Source organism: Semicossyphus pulcher, unplaced genomic scaffold, assembly GCF_022749685.1.
Source record: "Semicossyphus pulcher isolate SPU_LCO1_2020_fin unplaced genomic scaffold, fSemPul1.0.p SCAF_3, whole genome shotgun sequence".
Lineage (NCBI taxonomy): Eukaryota > Metazoa > Chordata > Actinopteri > Labriformes > Labridae > Semicossyphus > Semicossyphus pulcher.
In genome coordinates this window covers 5,096,726-5,119,035 of record NW_027211704.1, presented here as the reverse complement: position 1 = coordinate 5,119,035, position 22,310 = coordinate 5,096,726, and the positions used below count along the sequence as shown (strand labels likewise).

Here is a 22,310-nt window from a genome sequence, read left to right as displayed (position 1 = left end):
GCCCAATGAGCAAAGTCTCTCAAAGTTTCTCGCTAAAAATGCTACGATTGTTATGATTATCTAACTGTTTTCAGGGGGCAGAAAGACTAAGCCCCCTCAGAAGACAGGAACTCGAACATGTGATGCGTGACGCTTTGTTTTGGATAATCTTTGATAGTAACATCGAAATATATTGTGCTGTCACATGCCTTTCTCTTCCTGAACATCACATTACACAACAGCGTTAACCACAGCTGCTGACAGCCGCGGCTCGTCCATCTGTCCGCTCCCTGACGCCGTCTCTCCAGCAATCGGGACAGGCCGCGTGAAGCTGTCTGTAATCAGATTAGGCAGAGACTGGGTGACTGGGGCTTCTGCATCCACCCAACACTCCGTCCTACTGTTAGCAACATCTGCGTCATGTGGAGAACCATGTGCATGCTGCGAAAGAGACAGATTAATGTGCTGTTATCTGTGTGTGTATGTGCGTGTGTGTTTACGTGTACAAGAGGCTGTAAGTACCACAGCTCTCCATTTATATTACCCTAACAGGTCCTGTGCTGGTGCTAACTGCCTGTGTTGTCTGTGTCACCTTCAGGTTTAAAGAGACTCCACATTTAATACACGCGCACACACAGAGTAAGTACAGGGTATGTATTGTACTGCAACAGGAAACCAAGCAGCCCGCCTCAGAAATGATGATAAAAGTTAGTTTTTCAGTACTGGAGTTTTATAATCGCGTCTTCAGTGATGTTTTGTTGCGTTGACCAAACGAGACGAGATCTTATTTGAAATAAAAGCTGCAGTCGTCGCTGCATAAATAAATAATTAGGCTTGAATAAGACATCACATTCTTGCATTCTCAACAGAAAAGAGGCATCACATACTGCTTTACATGGAAATTAAGAAAAATATCAGATTTTTTCATCCAGACATCCAGAGAGAGGATTACATAATGAAGAAGAGGAGAGGAGGGAAGTAGAGCCCGACCGGTGTGGGATTTTAGAGACCGATACCGACTGAAGAGAGAGACAGCAACAGATCTGTCGGCCGACATGGTGAATGTTTCTAAACATGCACCGCTTTTGTACCAGTATGTCTAAACAAGGCATTCAGAAGGCTTCATTAAAGGATATTTAACATTATTATTAGAGATAGACCGATATGGTTTTTTCAGGGCCGATACCGATACCGATTATTAGTAGTCAAGGAGGCCGATAACCGATATTTGGAGCCGATATTCATTTGCAGTAAAAGCGTCAATATTGGCGTCAAAATTTTGAATAATACAAACTCCAACACTTAACTTTGTTTAAATGCCTTTAAGCATATGTTTATTAAACAAACAAACAAAAAGCGCAGTGAGTTCCCAGGGTCAGCAGCATCTCTTATAAAGTTAACTTAAAATTTAAATAAATAAATAACTTCCTGAAGTTTTATAAAGTCAAATGTTAAATGTTAAATAAAATTTGCAAAGAAATTAACTCTTATCGGCCGTCGGATAAAAATAAAATAAAAATACCGATGCCGATATGCGTCAAAATGCCGCATATCGGCGCCAATAATCGGCCTGGCCGATAATCGGTCTATCCCTAATTATTATGCATTGTCAGTCAACTCTAGTATGGACCATCGTCTGCTCAGCTGTGATGCTCTGCTACATGTGCTCCTAACAGTGACACTATTTATAAATCCCAAGCATTGTTTTATGTGCTATATGATCTGTGAAAACAAAATAATATTGGTGCATATTCAAAAACAAACGTGCATATCGGCCCATCGGTCGGGCTGTAGGTTGAAGTATAAAGCTATATAGAATACCTCGGTAGATCAAGCGGAGACTGTTCTCTATGTGTCCTTTCTTTCAGACTCATTTATCATTGTGTCCTCTCTGAAGCAGAATTGTAACAGGTCTAATCTAACAGCCACACTTTCTGGGGCAGTATGTTACAGAGGAAGCGGCCCAAATGTCAAAGTCGAACACACTGCACTTAGATTATCTCCCTCTTGACAGAGATGCACAGGAGAGGGCGCATCCTACCGATTAGTGCGCTGAGATAACCGCGAGACGCAGAGCGCCTCTCGCTGTGCAGCCTCTAGGAGCAGACGCGCGCCTTCCTCACCTGGTGAAGGGCTCTACAGACCCTCAGATTCTGCCTGCCACTGCCTGGCCTGATCCATCCTGCCTCAACCCTAATGTCTCATTGGCATTCAGTTACACGCCTGCTGCAAGCGGCGAAGGGAAAAGCTTGGCGCTCGCCCGCCCGCTATTAAGATTCTACAAAGCCAGCCGTTCCCCTGCCGCCACAAGCACACAGCGAATCACACAGCCGAGGAATAATAAAGGAGCCGGGGAAGGGATGAGGGTAACAGCTGGGCCCGCCACTCACACAGCCAAGAAACAGAGACAGGGAAAAGATTTTGATATAAAATTTAAAAGCTCAGCTATTCATAAAGTTTACGAAGGCAGCAGCCTGGTTGGCTGTTTACACTGCAGTACCAGCTCATGAAAATAAAACACTTTCTGTGAGTGGCTCAATCAACAGTACAAACACATAATCGCACTGGCCCCAGTCGCCCCCTCCATCCCACCCTCTGTCATCTGCAAAACCGCAGCGTGACCGCTTCATGATGAGCCGTATTACTGGCAAGCCTCCCATCACGAACCACAGAGAGGCAGAGCCCCAGCGGCCCATCGCCCCTGCCTGTTTATGTGAGCCTATCAACATCCCCCCAGAATCCTAAGCTGCTTGCTAATCACCCTTTGAAAGAGCAGACTAATTCAGATGTCAAGGCCCATTACCTGTGAGCTGTCTAGAGGTGACCTGAGCCCCTATCTCCCAGTGATAAACACCAGTTGGAGGATAATGCACATCTGGATAATAGGAATGCGGGTTGTGATACGCTGGCCAAGTGTGCAATCACTGGACGCGGCTGAAAGGGGGTCGGAGGGACGGTGGTGTGTAGCAATCAGTGTTGCATAGAGATAACGTCCTTCATGACAGCGCAGGGTCAGTCAGCCGCCGTATGGCCGCTGCGCCTCTGGTAAAACAAACACGGCTCCCAGACCGAGCCGTGTTTGAGAGTGACTCCTCACCAGACGTCCTCTCTAATCTGCTCCCAGAAGCTGACGGAGATGATGCTCAACCCAAAGACGACCCTCGCCACGCCACCCCCAATCTCCGACACCCTCCCCAATTCAGTTTCACAGGATGTGACTGATGCACTCTGAGGAGCAAGACAGCGAAAAACAAGCACTACAAACAAACAGTCTTTCAGATTTCAGCTGTTACACATAAAAACATCTTTCGGAGATTTCGGAGATTCTGTTTTGATCCTTTTTTTCACGTTTACATATTTTGGGGCTCCTGCTCAAAGGGATAAGATGAGACTAAATCCTGTCTCATGTTACAACCAGCTAGATGGGGTTCAGGGGTTGGATGCCAAGTATGCTGTAGGTAGAGATATTCCATTGCTATTTTTCCTTCCCAATATCTATCTTTGTACCTAAACTTAAATATTAGGCAATATGTAGTACCTGTCCAATACCAGTGCAAAGAAAAAATATGAATATTTTCTTTTGACAGTATACTACTAACCCTGTATGGATGTGATGTGATATGATTAATTCAATCGATGTATAACCCGGCTCAGAACACGAAAGAAATCCTCCACTAAAGACAAGCAAAGCAGCTAGACACAAGCTAGGCTAATGTTAGCAGCAGTTATCGAGCTTTGACTAGCTTTAACCTCTCTGCTAGCATCGCAGTGTTAGTTGTTTGCTAACTTAAAGTGATAAATTAGCTTAAATCATTTTGTGTTTTTACCTCGTTTATTATCTTAATTCTATTTTATTTAGAAATAAAACCTAAAAGAGTTTGATGGTAAAACAGACTGTTGACATTTAGCTAGCTCTGACTAACGTCACACCCTTTGCTAGCACCGCAGTGTTAGTTGTTTGCTAACTTAAAGTGATTAATTAGCTTAAATCATTCTGTGTTTTTACCTCTTTTATAATCTTAATTCTATTTTATTTATAAATAAAACCTAAAAGAGTTTGATGGCAAAACACAGATTGCTAAAATTTAGCTAGCTTTGACCAGTTAGTTGTTTGCTAACGTAATGCGATAAATTAGCTTAGTTTAGCTTAAATCATTTTGTGTTTTAACCTCATTTATTTATCTTAACTCAAATTTTTTCTTTGATAAATACAACCTAAAAGAGTTTGATGGTAAAACAGACTGTTGACATTTAGCTAGCTTCGACTAGGCCTGACGTCACACCCTTTGCTAGCATCGCACTGTTAGTTGTTTGCTGACTTAATGTGATAAATTAGCTTAAATATGTTATTTTTCTGCTTCCTTACAGTAGATTTAAGTGTCAACCATAATATATATTATTGCTGTGAAGGATACTGTTTTGGAGAAGAAGAAACAAGATCATTTCTTGGGTAACAAAGTATGGTATTAGATTACACTACGATACTGCCATTTCAGGCTGTAGTGAAGCAATTTCTAATACTGGAAACAACTCTAATTGACACATGACTATTCTTAGTATATAAAACATTTAAAAATAGTGATGAATGACAAATTTGTGTCACAGAGAACACAGCAGATATCTCACATGCGTAGTGATGGGCAGATGGGAGCAGAGAGAAGCAGAGCCCTCCACAAAGCAGGCCGTTGAACACTGGGTAATGAGGGCAAACAGGATGCAGATCAAAACAAAAATAAACAACTTTCATACCCATTACTCCTCGTCTGTTCACTCAGCAGTGAAACTCTCCCTCAACTGCAAATTAGCTTCCACTCTTAGAGGCCCATATATAACTAAAGTGTAACAAATGGTTTCATGAAGCCCTAATAAATACATATTTACCGGGCTCGGATTAGAACTAGTCATTATAGCACAGTATGATGCTAACAAGCATTTAAAGGGAAAGCATGGTCTTTAATTGGGACAAGGACAGAAGGCACAGAGGGACTGAAATCACCCTGAATTTCCCCCCATTGATAGAAAAAAGGGATTTAACATAACACACAATTTTGTATTTGTTAGCTTTAAAGCAGTATGACAGAAGCTAAGCTACAGACAATCCAATTAGAGGGTAAATGCTCCTATATTTAAGATGCAACTTCCTGTAAAGGGCTTTTTCAATGTAGCGTAGAATTGAGCATGAGAGATGGTGTTGTTTGCTTGCACTGCTATGACCCTCCACCCCCTCAACATACACTCATTCCTCATTACGCACAGCCACCATGACCTCTGTCCACCAACTTAGCTCCCTGGGTACGCGATCACACAGTAATATGCCCCGAGTCCTGACCAGACACCTCGACATGACAAAGTAATTTAAGACGCGAGGCCAAAAATCAAGGTTTACAACGCAGCCTCCAGTCAGTCATCAAGCTGTCGAAGAGCCACAATTTCCTCTTTCTTTTTATAGATGCTAAAAGCACTTCATTGTAAGTGACCTTCAGACTAATGACAAGAAGAATTTCCTTCAAGACGAGCAAAATAAACAGGACTGTGAGGGATAAATCCATTAGCGCTCAGATTTACCACCTTTTTGTTTGTTTTTTTTGCAGAATGCAGCAGTGAAAAGCAGACATGGTGTATGACTAAAAGCAGGGCAACTCATACTTTATAATGGCGGTTGTTTGTAATGTGGTGAAAACCACTAAAAGTCAGGGTTTACCATCTAGTCTTCTGCATACAGTATAAAAGAAGTGGATGTAGCCCCGTATGACGGCGTCCGTTGGTCTGTGGCCCCCCTTTTGAAGCCTGGAGTTTGACATTTTAACCGCCGCCATCTTGGTTTTTCTGAACCAGAGGTGAACATATTTAGAGAGAGACCCAACATGAATCCACCATGAGTAGCACTTAGCAACATTTGGCCCAGTGGCAGAAAAAACTTCCTTTTAACAGGCAGAAACCTCGAGGAGACCCAGACTCATGTTGAACAACTGGACGGGCCAAGAATGGGATGGAGGGAGATGCAGGATAGAGACAGGCAAAGAGAGCAGCAACAACAACATATATTTTGTCACATCTCTATCTTGGATGACGTGTTGCCGAGTAGCCCCACCGTAAGGGCCTGTGTCCACTTACAGCGTTTTTTGTGCTGGCAGAGCCCACGGCCTCAAATTCAGAGCACCTCTCAACGGCGCTTACCGTTGCTAGGTTACGAAAGTTGTCTCGAAGCACTTCCGCTTCCCGTGGTAGTGACCGTTAAGTCTGTTTTAAATCACTCTCTATGCTTGATATTTGCACTTATTTAAGGAACTTTTACAAAGGAAACGTAAAAACAATGGAAAGGAATCGTGTCCTGGCGTTAGCAGCAGCTCAACACCTGGAAATTCTACCCTCGAATAACCGAAAGGATGAGCTTCTCCTCCGCCATTGTTGTTGACAAAGTTGATATCACAAGTCCTGCTTTGCCTTCTTGATTTTGATTGGTCCACAAGGGAGAAGTGACATCGACAGCACGTTGGTGTTCCAAAAGCCAAACTGTTCTCAATGCTCTGAACTGCATTGGGTTTGTATATTCATAGATGCTGCCAGCTCAAAAAAGGCTGTAGTGGACACAGGCCCATAAGCATACCCTGCCTAATTGTACTTTTTTTTACACTAAATGGGACCATTATTTACAAAATTAACATCATGCTTCTTTAAAAAAAGAAGTGAGATCATAAACTTGCTTGGAAAATGTTTATTGATGTAACAAATCAACTGAGAAGTAGGGTCATTTTCCCATCTGCTTTCATACAATCTGACTTCTCTTTTTGTCGCCCCCTGCTGGCCATCAGAAAGAAGGCAGGCTTAAGACACTTCCACATTCGGTTCACTTTTGAAACCAAGAGGCAAGATCCACTTCTTTTATACAGTCTATGTTTGTTTAGAGCAGAGAAAACCAGACTTATTAACAGACATGGTGTAGGACTGAAACACAATAACTTGTAGAAGAAAACCACCAAAAAAAGGCATAAATTGCATTGTTTGTTATGTGGTAAAAACAAATGGACACAGTGCTTTTCCAGCTAGTCTACCCACCTCTTTATCACTGAACATACACACACACACATCCAAGAAACTCAATATACATTTCACATCCACAAGCCAATCATCCTGACACACACTTATCATCAATTTCAAACTGTACAGTTCCGACTCCAAACCGTTTCATCAAGCGTGCCGTTTAGGTTGCAATCATCGCAGGTGCTGCTGGAGTGTGTGAGGAGAGCCGCGCCAATTTGATTAAAGTGGAAATAATGAGAGCGTGCTGGGGAGCGGGAGTCATGCTATGATTTTGACTGTAGCCCACCGCTTTACTCTAATATCACCAGTTATCAGCACACGCACACACAGACACACACATCAGAGGAGCATCCGGCTCTGTAATAGATGAATTATTGAGGACTTGGAGTAGAGTTGGGAGTGACTTTACGCTTGTTTGTTTTGTAGTTGTATTTATGCCTCCTCCCACCGACTCCCCCCCTCGTCTGCCCCCACAAACACACTACGAGGCGTGAGGGAGGGGGCTCCCAAGTAGGATGCTGTGGGATGTTGGCAGCTCTGCTTTGCTGTAGCATTATGGGTAAACTCACTAGAATGAGACTCCTTCTCCTGGTGGAGTCTTGATATCTTACTTTGTTTCCGATGAAGACAAACTTAATTCAAAACTGTTATAAACTTCTTCTTCATAATTGTCCATAAACACCAACATGGCCTCAATTTTTCGTCCCCAAATTTCCTGGGAATTTGTGTGTCAGTCCCGGTCCCAGTTTTCTCTTTAAGTGTGTCCCTGAGTGTGTGTGTGTGTGTGTGAGAGGTGTGTGAGATCGGGTGTGGGGGGCAAAGCACTTCACTACAGTCTGACAGCTGCCTCCGGCACATATGGGAGATGCTTGATGAGAGTCACAGAGGACAAACAAGCTGTATATCAACAAAATGCTTTGCAGGGTGATATAGTGAGGGGCCAAAGAGAGAGAAAAAAGAGCACGGAGTAGTTACAGAGAAATAAATAAAACGGAAGAGGAAGATAAAAATAGAAAATCCTTCTTTTGTAACTTTGAGAGAGTTTAATATACGTAATTTAACGACAGCTCAAGTCATGTTTTAAGACATATAACCTGCTTGAAATAATAAATTGTGTCACAAATGTTTTCTCTACATTTAATTATCTTTTAAAAATCCTCCCGAGGCATCCTCCTTCTCCCTCATTAAATATTCCTGAATCTGCATAGTCCCCGCCCACTATGCACATTTCAACCACCTCCTTCGTCGTGAAAACAAAACACGTCTCTGGCATCGTTTAGCGGCAACTTGTTGAAACTTAGCTAGCTTGAAATGTAGTAATTAACGAATGTTAACGTTTGTAGTCAGTAGTGAGTTTGCAAAAATTACGATGACAGTTACAGCTGGCTCACGCATCGCCGAAGTGGTTGCCATAGGTTGCACATAATGATATGCATAGCGTCACCCCGTCCATTAACGGGATTGGCTCCTTAGGTTTGTGACGTCTCAAACCTTCCAATCTGAAAACGTGTTGTTCAGCCTGTCCTTGGTACGCTGCAGTTTAAAAGCAGACAGGCCCAGCCATGGAGATGATGCTGATGTTGTCCCTGATATGTCTTGTAGCACATGAAGAACACCACATGGAGATGTTTACAAGGTTAAAACCTGATTTTCACTGGAGTGGGTCTTTAAAAAACTGCGGGTGGTTCAGGATTTTTAATTACAAATATTAAGAGACAGCGATGAGAGTTAGTAAGCAGAAACAAGGCGAGGCTAGAAGGTGAAGAATACAGCACTCCTGCTAATTGTCATGTTTCGGTCCTTTGGTACCTGTCGTGCATTTACACCAGACAGTCCTGCTCAAGTGTCCCCGTTCAGCACGCACAGACCCTGACGACTGATGAGTGTGGTGACATGCCGGTGGCCTGTTGGTGTCAACCAAACAGGGCCTGTGCTCAAGTGTTAGCTGCGCTCATCTCAAACACTGGAAGGGGTTAAGTAGCAACTTTCGACTTAACATTACGCTGCTTCACATCAGCATGTTAGCAATATCATTGCGAGCATGTTAGCGATGACATTAGCATCAAGTGCAAAGCAGCACTGTGCCAAAGTGCAGCATCACAGAGGCAAAAGTGTGATCGTGTTTTTATAGAAGACACAGAGATCCTGAAATTGTGTGTTTTTCAGCTGCTGGAGCTTTTTAATATCTTTTTTTCCCTTTATTAGACAGGACAGGGGGAGAGGAGAGAGTGGGGGATGGATGGCATGCACCAATTGATCACCAGACCGGGCGTCGAACCTGCGATCAATCAGTGTGTCGAGGACTGCAGCCTCTGTACATGGGGCACCTGCTCTACCAACTGAGCTAAACCAGCGCCCCACTAACTAGTTTTAATGGACTTGCATTCACAGCACTGGATGGAGGTGTGTTACAACATGGCGTCATCCTGCAGGAACTTTTTATTTTTGCCTAGAACCAAACCACAAGTTTGGCACAATGTTTCCAACTTTCAGCAAACGTTGTCAAAGTTTGGTTTGTTGTCACTGTGCGAAATGATGACTATGACCACAATAAAGCAGATAGACGGTCTCGAAGTAAGTTCATGCTGGGTAATCTTCATACTGTAGTGAAATAAAGTCAAAACAATGGTGGCCTGGAAGGTACAAAAAACACAGCAGCATGCTTTAGAGACTGGTCAGCAGTAATACAGAGCATACGTATTTGCAGTTAATGGGCTGAAACATGAAAAGCCCTTGTTTAGTACTTGAAGCTCTTACAGGAGCACATCAGAGCGGTTTCATAAACACAGCAGCATTAGCGCCTGATGCAACATTCTGCTTATGTTTCGCCTCCTAGAGGTCTGCCAGATTTTATTTTTATATTCTGTGTTGCCAACGTTTTGAATTATTAATGAGGCGTATGAGAATTCAGTCCCACCTACAGTTCATTGTGTGCACAGTAATCGTTTTATCTATGTGTTTGTTTATTGAGCCTTTATCCAGCCAGTTGGCACAAATGAGATTAAAACTGTTTTTGTTTTTTTCTGCCTGGCCTAGAAAGAAGTATCAACACAGTTGTAGACAACATACGATAACATGCAAACTAGGCAACAGTGCAATTAAAATCACAAAGAGGCGCTAAAGCGGCCCCATAAGCACCCAGAAGTTGACGATCCAATTGCAGAACAGCTGGATTGGAGCCCGAGCTAAACAGACTTTAGAAAAAACAAGCCGACATCTTAGTGCATCTGCATAAAAACATTACAAAAGAGGCCTTTCAGCCTTAAATTACTTTGTTATGAGCTCCTGCCAGAAGAGAGGTGTACATGATCGTTCTCCTGCTCCACTCAGCTGATTGTCGGGAACATCTCTGAGGCGAGAACAGATGTCTCTATTTATTTGACCAGGCTCTCTGGGCTGCTGTATTCCCACTCTCGCTCTCAATCCCCGTCTTTTTTTTTTTTTTTTTGCAGCCGACTGCAAATCTCTGCAGCGACAAAGCATCGCCTGTCAAGAGGATGAATCCATTGAGAGGCACTTCCTGATATGAGAGGTGCATTAATGTGATTAACCCACACTCACTATTGCCGTTTGATACAGGGGCTTAGGGGCTCATGTCACTCTGTATTCTTCTCTATTGGCACGATCAGCAGGTAATGGAAAACACGCTGGTGTGCGAGCGCAAGCCAACGACTCAGAATGTAATCTGGAGTCGCTTTAGAAGTCTGCTTTATGCAAACTCAATTATGCAATTTGGCTTCAAATTTCAAAGATGATTAGGAAGGAAATTAGCTTCTGAACCCAAGTAGCTTAGAGAAACAGGTGATAATTCCATTCTGCAGACTTAATATGTTCTCATTATCTCACCAGCAATTATCAACCATTCAAATCAATAATCTTGCTATGAAAATGCTGTTATCCACACAGCCCAAAGCTGTTTGAGTATCTCAATTAATTTAAACATACGGGCAATCTGGTGAATATCATAAAAACAAATCCATCTGTCTGAGTGAGGCACAAAGCAGCAGAGTGCATCAATTTTAAAGAGAGGGCTTGTATACACATGTTTCCTGCACTCACACAGCTAATGCTAATCATCTAAAAAGGCAAAAGAGAGCTTTTTGCAGGAGCTCCGCTGTGTACTGCACTGAGAAATTATTCATTTGATGTCGGAGTCATCATCCATTCAGCTGCACATAAATGGCTACAGGTTGTACGTATGTTTTGATTGCACAGTGATTGAAGCTGCAAACATATAGGAGGCATAGAAGAGAATAACAGAGCAGCAAGCGGGGAAAAAAAGGAATTGTGGGATGCCAGTCATGAAGCTTTTCATCAGGCATCCTTTTCCGATCCTTAGCTGGGGGTAACTGGCAGAAATAGATTTCTTGTTCCCGAGCACGGAGCTTTTAATAGAGGCGTCTCCCTGCTTAATCAAAGATACCCGAGAAATGAGCACAGCCGCCTCACGGTATGTCGTCAAGTGTCGGCGTAGGCTCGGTGTGAACTCCTTCATTTAAAAGCAGTGTGTGTGTGTGTGTGTGTGTGTGTGTGAGGATCTATGCATGTGAGAGAATACTCCCGGCAGTCCCTGGAGAACATATGATGCACCAGAAGCAGCGATAGGAAAGTAAGTGAAGTGCTGTGCGCGACTCTTTCAGCTCACATTCCTCCCGATCAATGCCTGAGATGGATAATAGCCTCCATGGAGACTTGCATCTTGCATTCTTCCTCTCTCTCTCTGCCCTCGCCTCAAATCCCCATTTCTGCTTTTGCATCTCCGCACACTCTCCATGGCCCAATCAATGGCCCTATCCCAAGTTTAGGAGTGCCCTGAACCGGGTAGTGGCCCTTTAGAGCAGAGCTAGGAGAGGTGGAGGGTGAGATCTTGTCGAGGAACTGGGAGGCCGCTATAGTTACATCATCATTTTCAAGCTTCATACACAGAAAGCGAAAGAAGTGCAACAGTCACTCACAAAGTTCTACCGACATTGTGAAGAACGGTAACGATTATATATTTCTTTGCAGCTACATTGAACGAAGACACTTCAACAGATTTCTCAGATTTTGCACGATTATTTGCAAAGATGTGGGCTTCTCTTTCCCCACACCTGCGAAAACGCTCCATATACACTGCCTCTGTTTGCAAAGCATTCTGGGAATGTGCTTCTACCACTCATAAGCTGTGTCCCAATTCAGGGGTTGCATCCTTCAAAGGACGTATTTGAAGGCTGATTGCCTACCCAATTCAAAGTCTCATTCAAATGCGACCGTCAAATGTGTCCTCCTTTTCCCGGGCCACGAAGAATCCATCGGGTGCATCCTTCGTGGCCCAACATATCTCGAGATTCATTGCGCAGCAATTCAAACAAGATGGCAGACTCTAAAGCTGGCCGAGGAATACACTTTTGGTGTCAACTCAATCAAATGTTACGTGACGTTAGTTATAATAGCTAATTAGCCCGCTAGCTAACTGTTGCTAGGTGACAAGAGTGGTGTTTGGTGACGCGAGGTTAAGGGCGGGAACAGCTGGTGACGCAAACAGGAAATCTTCCGTAGACGAGACCGTCTCATTTCAGTTCAGCCTTAGCGGTCTACACAGGCTACGAGTGACTCAGTCTCCGTAGACTGCGTCCTTTGAAGGATGCAGCCCCTGAATTGGAACGCAGCTAATAGACTCAAAGACTCTGATGTAGCCACTGAGATGTCACCCATTGGTTTGGGAACCTCCTTTTGAATCCTCAAGTCTGGCATTTTTGCCATCACCATGGATATACAGTACATTGTTATCCTGGTTGACAGGCCTCGGTGGTAGCAACTTGTCAATCACAGCCACACTCTACAGCATACCCTGCTTCGTTGTCTACTTTACTCTAATTGGAACGTTAGTTTAAAAAATCAACCCGATGCTGTTTTGAAGACTTAAAATGAACGTTTAAGATCATAAACTCCTGAGGAAAATGTTTACTAAGGCGATAAATAAACTTCCAGATTGGTGTCATTTTTGAAACCAGAGGCTACATCGTCCTTTACACAGTCTATAATCTACTTCCATTTGTAAGGCCATTGACTAATAATCCTAAATACACCAATAAACCTGAACACCCTCACTCTGTGGTAGGGCATATACTTGGATTGGTAGGGCCTAGTGGAGAAATTGGGATGCAGCCTCAGTCCTCACTCTTTGCCCACCTCCAGCTGTCAGCAGCCACACAGGAAGCCCACCAGCTCCAGAAGGAGAGGCAGACGGAGCACAAGACAATCCTGGGAAAAGCACAGGAGAACATCTTGGTTTGACCCTCGGAGCCTGTCCGTCACCGTCATGTCATCGCAGCTTCACAGGCTTCCTGTTTAACAGCTGATCCTCCAGGCCCACAGTCTCCATCAGAGTGGAGAAAATCCACTTGCTAAGTCAATTATGCAAGAGGTGTGAATTAAACATGAGGCTGCCACACAGGAATGTATACACACAAAGAGCAGCCATGCACACATACACAATATGTAATCATACAATGTAACAACCCCATCTGTATGCTGATGCCTGCGAGGGCTTTGTGAGGCCTTTTAGCAAACTAAACGTGGCCATCGCTGGTGTAAACCACAGATGTTTCAATACCTACTTTCCTTTCCAATATCAATTCTGATACCTCGACTTGATCAAGGATTCAAGGACTCGTGGAAGTTCATTGTTGATTCAGAACGTGCAGGACATGAAAGGGAACAAAATTAGGTTTTCAGGTCACGGTTAAAAAAAATACAGTGATAGAAAAATACAGGGAAAATACAAAATATAGACTCTGAGTAGAAAAAACTATAAACACTTAATAAAACTATACCTTGATAAATACATAAATATGGGTGAGGGGAGAACACTTAGCACATGCCGTATATTTGCAGCATTAACAGGTAGTGGCATTGGGCAGTATCGAGTACCCTGTCATACCCATGCAATAAAAAAAAAAATACATATTATAAAGTTTAAACAGCTTTAAGCTACTAACTCTGTTGTGACTGTTGTATTGCCTGACTCAGAACAATGAAAGAATTTTAACCTCCAAAGAACACCTAGAGACAAGCTCAGCTAACATTAGCGGTAGCACGGCTAACGGACCCTCCTGATTTTCTGTGTATCCGAGTAATCAGAGTAACCCTGACTTTTAATATGAACCTGCTTTATTCATTTCATGTTGTGGATGTAATATGACTATTGTTGTTGTATGGCTCAACCTGGACTTTTTCGGGATGCTAACCTACACACAAGCTGAGCACCAGGAAACAAGATAAGCTAACTGTAGCAGCTGCTAAACCTCCTCTGTTGCTGCCAAAGACAACAAAGAAATGTTCAACATGAAACCACTTCATTTTTGTTTTAACCTGTTTTTCTTAACTTTAAATAAAACATTAAAATGTGATAGAACACACTGATTGCTGACATTTTAGCTTTGACGTAAACCTCTCCGCTAACAGCGTCGTTGTTTGCTAACGTCAAATGACCTGAAATCAGTTCTTCTTTGCTGCTTTAGAACAGTCTACGCTATTGGCAGCCTTAATTAGCCCACTGCTGTTTAGGCAACTGAGAGGACTAATACGTAATGGTATCTTATCTAAGCATTGGCCAGGGTCTTCGCTGATTCTTGATCCTGCTTTTCAGGCTGTATCTGAGGCATTTCTGTTGTGGGATGTTTATCTGAACAACTCCAGCTGCAACCTTACATCCGACTGAAAAAGAAAACAGACATCTAGGTCAGACTGGTAGGGATGACAGTGAAGAAATAGGTGATGAGGAATTTTGCCATCCCTGCCACCTATTACTTCCCTGTGAGCTTTAAAGAGCAAAAACAGCCTTGCGTGGGAGTTAAGCCTGGAGCATAAGGCAGAGCCGATTTTCTCCCCTATCTCTCTTTATTTTCTCTCCCCATGCCTCTCTCTCCCCCCTCTGTTTCTTTGTGTCCCTCTCTCTCTCCCCCTCAGTCTGTCGTTCCTCTCTGCCCTTTATTAATCATCCTTGGTTAGTGGGGCAGAGAGCGTGGTGTTTGGAGCTCTTGGGAGTGTGGAGCCATGAAACACACACACACACACAAAAATACACACCTTCATGACAGTGCACACTAATGGGCACCAGACTCATAAATCTTGGCAAATATTCTCCATTCATCTCCTGTTTGCTCATAAAAAGATGTGCAAATATCGCTAAAAGAAAATACAGGAGGAGACCCCTCACAACGACAACACACACAAAGTAAGTAGGCTATGCAGACATACAGCTGATCTTTAGGGATCCTGGCCCGAGGACCTGGGACTCAGCTGCTGCTGCTGCTGCTGCTGCTGATGTAACCTTTTGTACAGTCTCAGTTGTGTAGACATTCCAGTGTCAGTAAACAAGCTAGAGATGTTCTGATACCATTTTTTTTACTTCCTGATACAGCTTCTGTTATGTAAAAAATGTATATTATTATTATTTATCATGCAGTTTAGGATTTCTGACCTAAAAACAAACTGAGCATCGAGAACCAAGTTAAGCTAACGATAGCAGCAGCTCGGCTAACAGCTTCTCCTCACTTCCTGTGGGCACTGAAAGGTGTCGGGGAAACCTAAATTGTTCACATAAATCGGCGTTAGGTTTTAAATATCTTAACTTTATAGCCTGACTCGAATGAATCCTAATCTTAATACAAGCTTAGCACCTAAAACCAAACTAAGCTAACGATAGCAGCCCGGCTAACAGCTTCTCCTGACGTCCTGTGTCTATCAAAAAAAAACAAACAAAAAAAACCTGATTATGAACACAAAACTGCTTTAATTTTGTCTTGTTATTGTCTCAACATTAAATTATAAAAAATGAACTGATTGCTGACATTTTGCTAGCTTATATGCTAGCAGCATATAAAACAGTGGTTGCTAGTGGCAGCAATAAATTATATTATTGCTGTGTAAGCTTCTGTTCGGGAAAAAAGAAACTAGTAGATTATTTGGGGAAGCTGATAAATTAAGTGTTGGAACAGAACATTGAGTAGCAGCGATCATCATGACATTGATTGAAACAACTCTTAAAAGAGCAAAGTAAGGCAACTCCCTCAAATACAAGCACACAACTATCACTAAAACCCTCCACCTGAGGACGTCAGCTTGGGTCGGAACAAGTATAGCAGCATCCCCAAGCCATCACAGCCATTAGACCTCATTATCAGAGTGTTTGGATGCTGCAGCCAGCATCCTTGGAGAGCTGGATGCAGAATGATGGAGCAACAACAGCAACACGTCGAAAACCACCACTCGGGCTTCTGTGGCCAACGAGCGGCAGAGTAGACTGAATAATGGAGGATGTAATTAGGCCTTATTTCTATGCATGTAAGTGCACTTAGCCTAGAAACATCCTACTGGGCTACCTGCCATCATTACCATTATCACTATTTGATCTCCCTGAGAAAGCGGGGAGAGATGTGGACTATTAGATGTTAAGTCTGGTGTTTCATTTGGGAGGTGTACAGCCCAATACATCCATGAGAAATGTTTCAAATAGTCTAAATGACGTAAACATGTTTTGCTCACTTGACACAAACAGTCTCTCTTGTCAGTTTGACTGTATTTTCTTGTTAAGTCAACAATTTTGTCCATACTACTGTGGCCTAATTTGTTTAAGGCCAATCAATAATACATACAATGTGCACTTGACATATAGGTGACAACTGAAGTAACTAAAAATATATGTTTTCACTAGGAATGCAGTTTTATTGGCAGAAAATATCGGCAGAAAAATGACATAGCCGTTGCAAATATGTAATTTCAAGCCATAATCGGCAGATACCGATAACATCGTGCATCCCTTGTTTTCACCCCTCTTTATACAAAAATATTCAACAGGGAGACACATGGACCTGTTGTAAAATGTATAAGGATTGAGCCTGTGGGAATAAATCGACATATTAACGCCATTGCATGTTCAGTGAATGTTGTTTGCCTTGTTACCAATGTTTCTGTTGATGCCTACATGACCGTGTGTGTAAAATCATGAGGGTCAACTCATATCTGACAGACAGATCTCAGGTGTCACAGCAACAGCGGTGGGAACAGAAAAGCAGCTTGGCACGCACCTGGTTTCACCGTCTTCAGGCGAATCGGCTCCCGAAAGTGGCGAATGACAGCCAGCGTGTCCCGGTTTGTAAGTCCACTCACGGGGGTCCCGTTCACCTCCAGCAAAACGTCCCCGTAGTAGGGCAGCTTCCCGACGTGACACACCAGCACGTCAAGCTTCATCTGGCCCAGGTAGGGGAACTGTCCCAGTTCTGCTCCCCCCAAGACCTCCACCACGGAGCCAAAATCCCCTAGGTTCCCCCATGACACCGCGCACTCCACCACTTTCCCGGACCAGTGTTTCTTCTTCTTCAGTGTTCTGGACATGGTTACTCCCTTTTTTCGAACAACTACACAATCTCTCTGTGGTTACAGTCGCCTCGGTTTCTGCTGTTGTTAGATAAACGCGAAATGACGCGGCCTAATAAACCCTCCTGAGTTATTCTCCCGACCGGCTGAAGATTTCATCTTCCTGACATGTAAGAGGAGGCTGGTTTTCACGCGCGAATCTGCCGCTGAGATCTGTCATCCCACGGGCATATGCTGCTCCGGTGTGCGCGCAGTTGCCTTGGCTGCAATAAATCCAAGCGCTCCTTGTGCGTAAAACAGGAGAGTTGATAGCGTCGAGGTGGTTTTAAAACGCAGACACTTCACGTTTTCTGCTGTGTGGAGCCATATCCGCGCTCTGCTTCGTCTCTGGAGGATCCTTCCGATGTGAAGCAGTCAAAACTAAATGTAAACAGAGCGTATTTCACTCACTCGGCGGTCGATTGTGGAGTGTCTGTCGCTGAAATGTGGAGCGTCAGAGACAAATCCCTCATACCTGTGGGCAGGCTGAAAATAGACTGGCGGCAGCGATCACCGGGAGGCGGTTTATGCGGTTAGGATCCAGCCCATGATGACTGAGCGGACAGACATCTGCGAGCGTTTGTCTGCTACAGGTTTGAACACACCTGGCACCGCCAACAGAGATGTTGCCAGGCTCCGGAACGCCCCTTTTTACGCTCAGTGGCAGCAGTGTTGCTGGCGCCATCCTGCGGTGTGATGTGGTACTGAGTGTATAAAATAAGCACACTGTATGTTTAATCTAAATTATGTCATAGTTGTCCCTGTCTGCAGTGTAAAACAGCATGGTTTTTTTGCATCTCTTTTAACATGCACGAGACTACGAGAGGTTACTTCTGTGCATTTAAAGAGGAAAGGTTAAAAACTCCTCACTGTGCAATTAAAAACATGTTAATTAAAAATAAACTTCATTTGTGATTAAGCAAATGTTGATTCAAATTTAAACATTCGTGAAAAATACAAAAGTTTGATTCCAAATTTTAAAAAGTGCATTTTTAAATGTAAATGTTGCCATTGTTGCCATGGTGTCACCCGGATCGTGACTGGCCAATAGAGACATGTTTTACATCTGACAGCGTAGGCCCCGCCCACAAGATTTAGCTCCACAAGAAGTAAAACTTGTGTATCTGAGGTCAAAAGCATTTGAATTGCAAACAAAAGTTTTTACATTTGAATAAATACAGTTTGTATCTCACTTTCAATTCGATATTTTTTTATGTGTCCATACATCTGCTCGTTGATTGCTTTAAAACCCATTCTGTTTGATTGCATAATAAGTACACAAACGTAACCTCATGTGTGACCTGTCTTTCTTTGATCAATAAGACTTGTTTGTTCAATCGTTTTTTGATCAATAAGGAAAAAAATACACGGAAGAAAGGATGAGAAAAAAAGGAAATACACAAACAGTTAAAGAGAATAGAAACAACCCCCAGAGATAAATACATATCTGTATCCTGTGTGTTTTGTACTTTTGTGTGAAACATTTAAAATAAACTATAATCTTTTATTGCTTTAATTATTTTATTCATCCTGTTTATTTGTGTTGCATTATTGCTTTAACTGCCTTTCGAGATCTGCCTGTTTCATCACTTTAACTTGCTTGTATTCTTGTTGACCTTGTTGTGTGTTTGCATTGTGTTCTTGCCTTTTGTTGATTTTTCCAGGCGACTCTCTGTTTGACCGCACTGTTATATGTTTGTTTTGTTATCTTACCGAGCTCCTGCCTTTGCTTCGTCTGTAAGAGCACTTTGTAAACATCTGTTTTTAAAGGTGTTATATGTAAAGAGTTATTATTATTATTATAAAAACAATAGCACCATCCCTGCCTCCCGGGTACACTGGCATATAAAAGATAAGATAAGAAACCTTTGAATCCTGAAGGAAATCGTGGTGCCAGATTGCTCAAAAATAACAGAATAAGAAATAAAAATGACATCTCAAATATAAGTGAAATATAGAACATAAAGTGTAAATGGTTTACATGCAGACAGACTTGTGTTTCTTTTCTGGAATGTAAGGTAGAATAAGTGACTAACTAAAAATACACAGAGCATGTAATCCTAATAAGAAGCATGCTGAGCAAATTACACCTAATTAAGACTCTTCATTTGCATACAGTGAGGTAAGTACTCTTGAGGAGAACATATCAGCGTCTCCACAGCGCCACCTACTGGCACAACGAGAGAACTCAAACAATTTGCTGCTCCAGTTCATCCCTCCCTCAGGTCTTTGATTTGCACTTGCATACCTACACAGCAACCATCACGCCTCACTGCATCCAACTGCATCCATCCATGCATGACCTGTGAGCCCATGCCTGAGCTGATTTTAATGGTTAATTGTCACTGACTGACTGTTATCCACAGCTTTGTTTCCTGATTGTTTATGCAGAACATGCACACGCTGTAGCCTCTGCTCTGTGTTCATGCATAAATCAGCAGCATGTAAGTAGGTCTGCAGCTGAAAATCTGACCTTTTATCCGAGGGGGGGAACGGTGTGCCCACCTACATGCAGAGCCTACACGTTTCATAGCCGGCGAGCACACAGGTTTCTGCATGAGCTCATACATTTTCACACACTTGTGTGTTTGTATCAAACTGTCACTACACAAATAAACAGCTCTGTTGTGTTTAAAGGCAGGCCTAGCTGTTGAAAAGTAATCTGACCCCAATAGGAAGGATCGGGTCTTGAAATTGGGTTGCACAAAATAGAAAAAAAGATTCTGAAATTGGATTAAATCACGTAATCCAGTTTGGTTTTGATCTGGATTAAACCCTCAGGATGTGTTGTTCAAAACTTTGGAGCAGGATTGTGGTTCTTTTGATGCTGGAGGCTGCAGAAGGTTAAATTCAGGCTGGAATTTATTAATGAAATGTAATAAAAACTTTTAAATAAATAAACCAATACAACCGCTCATGTAGTTTACACTTTAAGTATATTTTGCACTTGATTTGTTTAACTGTTGGAGTGATAACGTAGATAAAAAGAGACTTTCAGTACAGTAAAGTAGAAGACAAAAAAAGGATTGGCACCACTGTGAGATACACAGATCAGCCATAACATTATGACCACCTGCCTAATATTGTGTAGGCCCCCCTTTTGCCACCAAAACAGCCCTGACCCGTCTCCCCCGACCTCCACTAGACCTCTGAAGGTGTGCTGAGGTATCTGGCACCAAGACGTCAGCAGCAGATTCTTTAAGTCCTGTAAGTAGCGAGGTGGGGTCTCCATGAAAAGGACTTGTTTGTCCTTGTTTGGAATTTAGAGGCCGAGTCAACACCTTGAACTCGTTGTCGTGTTTCTCAAACCATTCCTGAACCGTTTCTGCAGAGTGGCAGGGCGCATTATCCTGCTGAAAGAGGCCACCGACATTAGGGAATACTGTTTCCATGAAGGGGTGTACTTGGTCTGCTACAATGCTGAGGTAAGTGGTACGTGTCAAAGTAACATCCACATGAATGGCAGGACCCGAGGTTTCCCAGCAGAACATTGCCCAAAGCATCACACTGCCTCCACTGCCCCCCCTGAATAATAGAAGTGGTGGAGATGATGGAGATCTTGTTCGTATACAGATTCAAATCTTTTGAAACTGGCCCAGTTGTCCCTCTTTAGCCTACAGTCTACTTTATCTACTATTTAATTGGAATAATTTGTTGTTTTGAATTCCAGCCTGAATCCTCCCGTCTGCTGTGATCAGGAAGATCTCGACTTTTTGGATGAAAGGTTTCCCAATTATTCAGAAAGTTTTAACAACACAAATAGGAGGTGTTATAAACCAAAACTAGATCACCCAATCTAATCCTTCTTTTTCTTTTGGATCCCTTTTCAAGATTTGATCCAACCCTATCACTGAATATCAGATTACTTCTAAACAGTGGGGCCTAGTTTCACCCTGATACTTGATATAAAATTCAAGCTGAAGTGGTGTTTAAGTGAAGCTTTGGAAGTTAATTAAACTCCATAAATGTCACCTCCTCTCTGGAGATTAGTGCTCGACGTGCTTCTCAGCAGTGATAAAAGAAGCACAGTTTTCTATTCCCAAAACCTCTCCTCCAGTACAGCATGATGGATTCTGAGCACATGGGCGTGTTGACTCACAGGACCGTCAAATGACGGCGCCGTGTTGTCGAGTTAATTAGCTCTATAACTGGAAGCAAGAACACACCTACTGTCCTATTTATGAAGCAGCAGTCGTTTGTGTTCTCTGGGTGTGAGACGTAGATGTCAGCGTTTAAATACAGAGTTGCAACCCCTGGACATTGTGCTGAATAATTCATCGCCTTGTAGCGAGAGATTAACATTGTTATCATGTGTTTGATGAAGACAGAGTAGATCAGCAGGGATGCAAACAAACAACCTTTAAAAAGGCTGAAACTGTCAGATTCAGCATGTAACTACTGTTTGTTGTGATCCTACTGGATTAACGTTGCAGAGACCTTTAAAAAAAATATTTTTCTTAACGTCAAAACTGCTGATGGACCAACAGTTTTTTAAGAGCAATATTAGCTGGCTTTGTGCTGGCTTGGCATGACTAAATCCAGATTACAGATGGCGTGGCCTTTTAAATCGTCCCATGGTGTGCCCACAAATCTGTTATGGTAAAAACCCCTGTGCCTGGAATTACAAGCAAACTCAATTTAAATCCTGCAACAACTTATTTTCATTTCTGTTAAAGCCTCCTTTTACAGGCAGGAAAGACAGGAACTGAAACAATTAAAGTAATAATCTCGAAGGTTTTCATGTAAGTAAATGTCTGTTAAGTCTCTATCACCGAATGAGGTAACACAATGGTGATTGAGCCTATGGCCCACTGATGAAAATGCATTTGCAGCCAATCAACAATAAATATAAAGATCATATTACTAAGACATTCACAATCCAAACCAAGTTA

The 22,310-nt window shown here is 42.7% G+C and overlaps 1 protein-coding gene across 1 annotated transcript in view; it reads right to left on the bottom strand.

Moving 5' to 3' along the window:
* Positions 1-17,608, bottom strand: part of LOC138605767 (membrane-associated guanylate kinase, WW and PDZ domain-containing protein 3) — a 196,444-nt gene extending 178,836 nt beyond the window's left edge. Inside the window, exon 1 of the mRNA XM_069678197.1 lies at positions 17,091-17,608. Within this exon, the coding sequence (XP_069534298.1) occupies positions 17,091-17,397 (307 nt within the window). The 5' untranslated portion in view covers positions 17,398-17,608. The remainder of the gene's footprint in view (positions 1-17,090) is intronic.
* Positions 17,609-22,310: the final 4,702 nt, after the last annotated feature.